The sequence below is a fragment of the Pipra filicauda genome, unplaced genomic scaffold (genome assembly GCF_003945595.2).
Source record: "Pipra filicauda isolate LSUMZ 115617 unplaced genomic scaffold, ASM394559v2 scaffold111_size4109106_pilon, whole genome shotgun sequence".
NCBI classification, from domain to species: domain Eukaryota; kingdom Metazoa; phylum Chordata; class Aves; order Passeriformes; family Pipridae; genus Pipra; species Pipra filicauda.
The window spans coordinates 2,756,837-2,766,872 of NW_024103563.1; the positions used below are offsets into that span (position 1 = coordinate 2,756,837).

The 10,036-nt window shown below is 47.6% G+C and overlaps 1 protein-coding gene across 2 annotated transcripts in view; it reads right to left on the reverse strand.

Moving 5' to 3' along the window:
* Nucleotides 1–8,436, reverse strand: part of UNC5C (unc-5 netrin receptor C) — a 258,552-nt gene extending 250,116 nt beyond the window's left edge. For both annotated transcript variants that reach the window (XM_027731747.2, XM_027731746.2), the window contains exon 1: nt 7,931–8,436. In XM_027731747.2, coding sequence (XP_027587548.1) covers nt 7,931–8,054 — 124 coding nt within the window. In that variant the 5' untranslated portion in view covers nt 8,055–8,436. The remainder of the gene's footprint in view (nt 1–7,930) is intronic.
* Nucleotides 8,437–10,036: the final 1,600 nt, after the last annotated feature.

Here is a 10,036-nt window from a genome sequence, read left to right on the forward strand (position 1 = left end):
ATTATTGTTGATAATGTTACCACAAGAGAAAAATGATACTGATTTAATTGCTTAGGCAACCCCATAACTTTTATGATTGGTAAGGCAATGGGGTCCTTTAGAGCGCAAGTCGTTCATTCAGACGAATGAAGTACAGTTGAATAACATAGTCCTGAATTGCAGATTAAACCCAAATGAAACAAAACAACCCAAGGCAGTGATCCCTATACCATTTACAACAGTGAGCAACTCATGCACTGGATCTGCTCTTCCTCCTTCCAAATTTGAGATGACACTGTGGATTTCACTGGGCAAAGCAAATCTTTCCAAACTGCCTGCCACCATAAAGTCAGACCTTCTAGGGAGCATCCCTGTTCCTGAAGAACAGCATACACTTTTGCACTTTTCCATTGTCCTGGTTCCAGCCAGAACAGAGTTAATTTTTACAGTAGCCAGGAGGGGGCATGGCTAGGACCTTGAGGTTATTACAAACCACCTCACATCATTTTCCAGGGACCAGGGAAGGGCTCTCTTCCAGGTCAGCCTAGCATGGCAGAGGGAGCAGTCAGGTATTGCTATTGTTCGGGGGGGAGGGCAGCGTTCTGTGTCAATCTTTTGCCTCTTTCTTGTACCCTCTGTCAATGTTGTTGCTGTTACTGTTCATTTTCTTATCTTGTTGTTTCCAATAATTTGTTCTACCTCAGCTGTGATCTCTACCTTTTTGTGATTCCAATTGTCCTCTCCCTCCCACTACAGGGAGAGCGAGAAGGGGAGGAGGGAGCAGCACGTAGTTTGGAGGGTCTCAGTGGGAGCACTAAATTGGGGAGTATCATTCCTAAACCACAATATCATTTTATACATATTTCTAGATAGCAGAAGATATAAAGAAATCATCAGTGAAACTCAATAAATACAACATTGAGAAAGCATCTGGGAGCCTTCAACATAGCATTCCCTCTGTAGCATCCCTCATTGGGACTGTCAGATAAGAAGTGGGATGAACCAGAGCATGAGTCTTGGGTACTCAGAAGCCTCGAGCTTGTATTTTGGCTTCCTTATGCATTTGCTCTGCAACCTTAGGCAATTCCCCTTAGATATTTCCACCAAACAGTGATAAATATAGCAAACCTCCAAATCCAGCAAGATGGATTAGAGATTAAACGTCTAATGCAATGTGACAAATAAGAACTTCCCACTGTCTTTAGCAATGCAAATATGTAGCAAAGCTATCCTAAGAACTTAACTGCAGATGTCCCCTATGTGAGGTATAACCAACTGAGATGAGCGTGCACAGCTCTTCGGGTGCCTCTCCTGTCCTGCCTGTGTAGGACTCATAACAAAGGAAAGTGAGAGTTTGAGGAGGTGCTGATTCACTGCAACATCACATACCGACAGATGCCCCTGCCTTGATGGGACTATTGGACTGCCATGCAAGCTACAGCAGCACTGCCTGCATTTGGGGAACAGCAAAGTTACTCACCTAAACCCAGCATTGCCTGACATTGCCTTGTGGAATTCAGGATAATGTCTGGGACCACTGAGAACCTGGGTCTCTATCTCAATTTGCATGATAGTAAAATCACCATGACTTCCAAAAAACAAAAGAAGAGAGCGAGATCTAGGAAGTGCTGTGAATATATGCCCTAACCAGTGCTTAACCAGGACTGTAAATCAAGTTTAACAGCAAGGTTTTTCACTAGGCTGGTTGAAATATATGGAAAAATGTAAATTTCATTTTCACTGAACACCCTAACAGATTTTCAGAGAGCATAAATACAAAGAGTTTGGTCAGTGAGGTAAATATTCAGGGCTTAATTGACCCTTTCACTAAAATAACTGAATCTTTTCTGGTTTTGATTAAGGTTTCTTGCTTTTTTTCCTACCTCCCCCTAGCAAACAAACAGAAAGGAATCTTTTTCCGTCTTCTGTTTTCCCCTAAATTTTCCATGTTGATAAAAAGGATACTTTTAAGTGAAACTGTTTTTTGCATGAAGTTCTTTCTTCCCCAGCTCAAACTTTTAGATAATGTGCCAGGCTATAAAGGGACTCTCCAAATCCCGGCATTTGATGAATTGGGAGGAAATCCCATGTTTCCTGCTTAACGTATATGTGATTTGGGATGGAGTCATAAAAGCAAACAGGAAGCTGTTTTGGTGATGACTACCTAGGGGGAAAGCTATATACAAGCATCTCTGAGGTTACTGAAAGCTGGGAAAACCTCTGGCAGCTTTTGCTTCTTACTTGTGCGTGTTGTTTGTACAAGCAGACCCAACCTCAAGGAAAACAACTGGAACAAAACTACAGTTTGGGGCTTTCTTTTACCTTCTCCAGCCTGTGTGCACACAGTCAGTTTTATGCTACATCCTCACCCTAGAGAGATAAATCTAAATACAATAACCACAAAATGAATGCTCTGCAAAACGTTAAAGCAAACCTATCACAAAACCAACAACAATACTCAATAAATCAGCTCCCCATCACAGCAGCAGTTTGGGGTTGGAGTACCTGCAGATGACCCCATTAAAGTAAACACACTGGAATAAAGTATGTCCAAAATTAAGGGGAATTTTGTTGCTCCTATTTGTTCTGTGTAAGGTTCTTTATAACCACTTCCCTTTTAGCATAATTTCAAATGCTTGCTTGCAAGTGATGCAAATTAAGTGTTTCTTTGAATTCAGCTTGCCTCCCAGAAGACTTAATAACATTTCCTTCAGACCGCCTATTGGATAATGTTATGACGGAAAGATCCAGGGGCGCCTGCTCACGAGACTGGACTCTACCGAGCACACACAATAAATCACTTAAAACACCGCCATTCCTTCAGCCCTTGGAAGCAGTCGGCACTAAGCTGTGCCTCTGCACAACATTATTCTGACGCTGTGCTGATGGAGGTTATAGCCAACTGGAAAACCACTGCTTGTCTCTTACTCCTGGCTTTTAATTCTTGACTTATACTTTAAAAGCTGTTTTATACCTCCAAGCCGAATGTGGAGCAAAGACAGCTAATGAAAATGACAGACGGTGTAATTACTGCTTTATTGGCACCGATGCCAAGATCGCTGCCTGCTAGACTTGAATACCTCCACTGGGTGGCTAACAAGATGTGCACTCCACAAACTAGCACAGCCCTCTCCCCACCCTAAAGGGAAGAAAGAAGGAAAAGTAATGCCATTTTCTCCTATAGGGACATACAGATAGTTATATGAAATATATTCCATAGGCAGAACATCCATGATTACATTAACTTTCTTTTCAAAGATAGCCTGCAGTAACAAACCAATAATCTGAGCATTTGAGACTCACATTGAGTCCAATACTCTTTGACTAAATCACAGCAAACTGTTCACTACTTTGAGCAATGCAAATCTACCCAGGAATTCCCCTTTGCAACAGCAATTCAAACACATTTTTCTGATGAGCTGCTGAAGTAGTTTTTTATGCCTTTTTGCAGAAAAAGTAACCAGAACTGATTCCTCAAAAGTCTGATGACGTAAAATCCAGAAAGAACCAGAAATCAACAAATATAGCCATACACTATAAACGGGTTACTCCGAACAAGATTGTTTAGCTGGTAGCGTGACATAAATGTAGCTTCACTTTTCAAAGTATGACTCTCCTTAGTGTTTTACTTGTGCACAAAACTCTGGTTGTGTACCGTACAGAAATACTAAACTGTTGTCCTACTCAGCCTGGGCTTCTCTCACCTTCAACAGGAACTGATGTTGTTTTGTACCTTATTCAACTGAACTGGTCAGACTCTGCCTCAAAAGACCTCTCTTCAATTTGCATAAAAATAAAGATATCTACCTGAAAATATCTAACAAATATAATCCACATTTTCTCCTCTCTTACTGCACAGACCAGCTATGGAAGTGATTTGCCTGGCCTTGGCACAGAGTTGTATTCCTGTTTTCAGATGTACTGTATTTGGAAAATTAAATTAGGAAAATATTTTTCATTTGGTTAATGCTGTTTCCTGTTTCTGAATTTGGATGTCACACACAAAGCTAGTCCCAAAATATAGTAAACAACTGGGGTTTGAAACCATTACCGAAGAAAAATAAAGTTGTGTAGTGAGTGAATGTAAAATGATTAAGTGCAAACATGCACAACAACTGTGGAAATGTCTGGCATTCTTACTGTACAAAGGAATAGATGACACTGACAGTAATGCTGAAGAGCCATCAGAAGGATGTGATGTATACACTTTTTCCATAACTATTGCAACCAGCTGCTAGAGCCTGGAGCCAGAGGAAGAAGAGCCCAGATTCTGACTCCCATGTTCCCAGGGAGGAATCACTCCTCTGCGGACAGATCCATCCACTTAATTTTAATCCTGCTTAAATTGCACCTCAGTCAGCAAAGGAAACCTTGTGTCTGCTTTGCTTTCAGCAACGAGTACTGCCGTACTAAAATGCTACTCAGGACCAATGCAGACTGCCACAGCCAGCTCAGACTTGTCAACATCATTGAAGTCTGCCACAGTACATCGCTTTAAAACAGATTAATGTTTCAAAGGGCCTTATTCATACACAACAAAATACTACTTGGCTCTTGCTTTATTAATACAAATACTATTACACCCACATGATCAAATACAAGAGATCTACTGATGCATCAAGATAATTAAGTCCTTTCCCCCCCTTTCTTCAACAAGACGTGTTTAGGTATTTAATTAGGAAACGCATCCCCAAAAGGTTAGTACATTCACATGTTGTATTTCACTTTTTCCGCACTAAGCATTTTCAAACTGCTGCTGTTGCTAATACAGACTATGCTGGGGCAAGAAAAATATCTGCACATGTGGCTCCTTTACAGTTTTCTTTTTAAATTGTCACTTTGATTTAATTAGGTTTGAGGGGTTAAGCATAAAAAATGCACTCTTCTATTGTAAAGGAACAAATGAAACACAACCTCATTAATACGTAGTCCCTTTAGCTTTTCTATCCATCTTTTAAACCACTGTTATTAACCCAGAAAGCTTTCTGAACCATGCTGGTCGCTACGGATAGATAGCCTGACTGTCCCTTTTGTCCCACCTACACACCAAAAAGGTGAGAGCCACATTATAATTGGGTAACACTTTGAGAGGTGGGAAGTAGGGCAGGATAGGAAAGCACAACAGCTGAAACCCAGTCTCTGCTGATTGAAGAGCCAAAGGAAAAGTTGCCCTTACGGAGATGGCACTGAAATGCCAGGCATGGGCACAGTTTGAGACATTTAAATTCTCATTCTGATGTAGCTTATCATAGAGGCATAGTGAATGCAGTGAAATGCCAGACCAGAGTTGATTCTGGCTTGATAATCGCTCTGGCCTCATTCACACCACTTTGAGAATTAAGGGCTGTCTCTGTCATTGTGGCCATTTCCTGTTCTCTCCTGATAACAGCTGAAAAATACTTAGACAGCTTCAGATAAGAAGAAATAATAAAACAAAAAGCGTATTTAGGTCCGCTGAGAAGCTCACAGGAGGACAAGGAGATGCAGTGATATGAATCTGCCAGGGAGCGTGGGGGGTTGGTCCACCAACTGCTCAGTTAATAAATTCATTTTCCACGAGGCAATGAAAAGGAAAGCATGAAAGCAGAAGTCTCAGCAATGCCCATAGCTTTCTTAGCCTGCTTCAAAAGATAAAGATAGTTCGGGGATGGAGATGAAACATATATGTTTTTGAAACATATAAATAAAATAGAGGGAAAACTTTGCCTAGTGCTATATGATGAGAAAACTTCCTGAAGAGGGCATAGTTAAACTGTTGATTCATTGCCTCGCTGAAGCACCACATACACACATATATGAAGATCCCCACTGCACACTCCAACCAGAAAATCCCTCAGCTCTGGGAAAAATGCCAAAACCTGCACCCAAATTCTGTGCCTGGTGCAAATGGAAAATATAAATATATAAATAAAAGTAAACGTGGAAAAACAAGCCCAAGACAAATAGATATATCCCTACAACGTTCCCTGGATTTTCCACTGTGTTGTGGAAGTTTATCACACATTGCACATTGTGAAGTGTTGCTGAAGAGCTCTCTGTCCCTTTCTGGGTAGGTGAGCACACCTGTGTCCTGTTACAGGTCCCACACATGAGGTGCCCTCTGCAGTGCAGGCACAAGGGGCCTGGCTCCTCTCCCCTCATGGCATTTCTGGCACACAGCGTTGTGTTACGGAGGATAAGTGTGGAAAGGAGAAGCCACCCCAGAGTGTGAGGTATGCCCTGTGGCACTGAGATGAGCGCTCTGAAACAGCCGAGCGCAGGGGGTCCTCTCTTCCCCACTCAGGCCATCTGTCATGCAACCTCCCATATCCTGCTAGCAGAGCAGGCAGGCTCCTTTCCACTCCAGGTCCAACTATCTGAACGGATGTTCTTCAACACCCCCCCATCTACAAAGACTGATATGTACTGACATCTAGGTCTACATGTACATGGTCCTATTAAAAGCTTTAAATACAAAACATCAAACCTGTCCTATCTTGACCGTGAAACCAACCAGGGAAAGGAAACAGTATGTAAGACACAGATGAAACGTGGCACAATGCATAGGACATTTTTGTACTTTCATTCTCTGCTACCCCCTTTTTATGACCAGATTTCTGATCTTCCTATGAGATAAATGCCTGGTATGAGCAAGAGGACGTGACTCTGAGGATGGAGTAAGTATCAGTAGGAAATGGATTAACACCGTTCCATGCACAAACATGATTTTCAGTGCATCCAGCCCACCAGCAGCAAAGCCTACAGCTCCCAAAAGCCTGCCAGGGGCACCGAGACACAAAGCAACCAGCACTGCTCTCCTGTCAGAAAGGCTATACAGGAGAGTGCACTTTGTAATGGCTAGGTGAGAGCACAGAGTCAGATCTTCGCAGTTTTCACAAGTGCCTCTCCACAGAAATGATGTGGGGAAAAACCAAGCATTCTTACACTTGCATTATGCTAGCAAGTCTAAATCAAAACTCTGGTGAGTATTATTACTTCTTGGTTACATATATGGACAAAAAAAAAAGCCGAAAACAAAACAGCTTCTAAAATTCCTTTTCTCTTGTTAGCCATATAACTGAGATGTCCAAGTGCTTTAGCAAACCCACACATCCTTGCCGTATGCAGCTCTGCCCACATGTAGCAACAACCTTTCTCTCTCTCCTAGTCCACCACAAAAGCAACACATTTCCACATTAAGTCTAACTCCTGGGAAGAAAGAAGAAAAGCACCGAGAAAGTTTGTCCAGCATCAGCTCGCAGGAGAAAAAGCCTCCTGCTGTGGCTGTCTGCCGGGTGGGTGCCACACTGAGACAGGGTTCTTTGTGATGCTCTCAAACATCTCTAAACATGCACTGAGAATCAGGACATTGTCACTTGGAAAGAGGAATTTATACACGGGCCACAGGGAAAGCAGATCTAGATGTTCTCCAGAATCCCCGACACGGGAGGGGAAACAAAATCCCAAAACATGAAAACAGAAAGACGGTAACTCCCTTCGGGTATATCATGTTCTAGGCAGGAAGAAGGAGGGCGTGGGGGGCGATGGGGGGGTTCAAGAACGACCGTCGGATGCAGAGCCCCGGGGCACGGCTGCGCCGCTGCCGAGGGACACCCGCCCCGCACCTGCCTTTCCCACGCACCTTGCCAGCCCTCCAGCGCGCACCGGCACCGCTCTCCCGCCCCAGAGCGCTGTCGGCGGGGCTCCTTCAGCCCAAACTTCCCCCTCCGCTCCCTGTGCCCCACTTGAGGAGAGAGTGAAGGGAAACGCCTGTCCCGGCCAGGCTCAGCACCGGCAGAACCGACTCGGCCATGCGGCCGGACCCCGGCGGGGGTCGTGCATGCGGGGGAATGCACTGTTTGCACATACAAACACGGGGAGGGGGGGAGTTACGGGATAAATTCGCATATCTAGCCCGCACGCGGAGGACGACCCGACCCTTATCCATCCATCCACCCATCCATCGCCTTACCTTGCGCCGCGGAGCCGGGGCGGCTGGCCCCCAGGACGGCCAGGGCAGGGAGCACCACCGTCTGCAGCAGGTATCCCAGTCCCAGCCCGCAGCGGGCCGCCGTCCCCTCCAGCCCCTTCCCCATGGCCGGGGCAGCGGGGCAGTGGCGCTGAGCCGCGGAGCTTTCCTGTGCCGCCTGTGCCGGCCCCGTCCCACCGCCGGGCGCGGAGCGGCGCGGAGCCCCCGCGGGGCGCTCAGGGGGCGCGGGGGGCGGCGGGGCGAGGGGCTGCGCTCGTACCGGGGGCACAGGGGCGCTGCATGGCCCCGCGGAGGGGCGCGGAGCCGGCGGAGCGCTGCTTTCTTCCCGCGGGCGGCTCGGCGCTGCTGCCTCCACCCCGGGGGTGGGCGGGGGCCGGGGCCGGGGCCGGGGCTGGGGAGAAGGGGCTGCGCCGGCCGCCTGCGATAAAATGCGAGCTGGAGCGAGGAGCGGACCCAGAGGGAAGGGGGCGGGGGAGGCTGGGAGCCACCCGCCGCAGAACCGGCCCCCTTTCGCCTCCCCCGCCCGCGCCCCCTGCGCGCACACCCGCGGGCACACTCGCGCGCGGATGCTGGTGCACACACGTGCGCGCCCGCACACGCACAAACACGCGCTCGCACCCCCGCCCCGGCGGTAGGGCCGGGAGCAGACGCGGGAGCCGGGGCTGCGCTAGCCGGACCCCTCTACACCGGCTCCTTCTTCCCCACACTGTTCCCGTGGGCCTGACACCCCTCCCACACGCACCTACAGGGCTCTGGAGGACCGGGATATCTTCAGGGGGCCATAAAATGCAGGGTGGGGGAGCCCCGTGCCGGCCGGGCGTCACCCGTCTTCTCCCACAAGCAGCAGGGTAAAGGGCAGGGCACCAGGAGAGCTGTTGGAGAACCCACCATCCCTGGGAAACGTCTCGCCGTTTGTCCTCCAGGGCCTCTCTCTTAAGGCTGCGGTCGGTCCCTGCCAGACCTTACCCTTCCACCCCTAAAAAGCTGTCTCCTGGTCTCTGCCCTCACCACGTACTCACCAAATCTCACTCAGTGGGGTAGCAGTGCCTACACCTCAGGTTTGCTGTTCAGCCAGGGCTCGATTTGGTTTTACTGTTGCTTTCTAGGGCTTGGGGTTTTTTTTTTTTTTTTTTTTTTTTTTTTTTTTTGGAGGTTTGTTGGGGCTTTTACGTTTGTTTTGGGGGTTTTCATTGGGTTTTTCTTTTTTGAAGACTGATGACTCTTTTTTGAAGTTGCCCTTCCCTTTGCAGAGCCAAGACAGCCTGTCTGCAGCTATTAGCAGATCCAGCACCTCACACACCTGTGTGTCAATGCCCCTGTGTCAATGCCAGGGGCTGTTGCTCCACAGCCCTCCCCACACCATAGCAGGTTGCCTTCTCCAAGGCAACTCCAAGGAAGGTTGCCATGTTGCCTTCTCCAGCCCAGAAGTTCCCTCAAAGCCGGGCTGCGTGAGAGACAAGGAGCGCTCTTTCCCTCGGAGGCGCGGCTTGGATCTTCTCAGTCACTCTGGCTTTGCCTTCCCCTCCCCCGCCCCTTCCACACAAGAAAACAGTTACCAGCCTTGCTGATGCTGCAGGAGGGTTTCCCGGGGGCCACGGGAGCTGCCTGTCTCCAGGGAGGCTCTGTCCCACCTGCCCCCTGACTTTAATGCCCTTCCCAGGGAATTACCCAGACTGTTCCCATCTCAGGGTCTGGGGGGCAGCATTTTTTTCTCCTACGCAGCAGCTTACACAAAGCTGCAGTGTGATAGGAGAGCAAAGGTTTTTTTAGTTTGGTTTTTTGTGTATGTGTGTGTGGTTTTGGGGTTTGGGGTTTTTCTGTGTGTGGGTGTAGGCACAGAGCAAGAAAAAAGGCAGCTATTGTTCTGGGCAGCATACCTGGGCATGCCTGGAAGGTGCCCTAAGTAGGCTGTGTTTCAAGCCCAACAGTCTGATTTACCCAGCAGCACTCTCCAACTGGAGCACTCCACCTCTCCATGTCCTGCCTGTACTACATCCTTTAAGGGGGTGAGTCCCATCAGCTTCGAACAATACAGCATAGTTTAGGAAATATAAAGGCTCCACCAAAATCCATGAGTTAAGTCCTAAG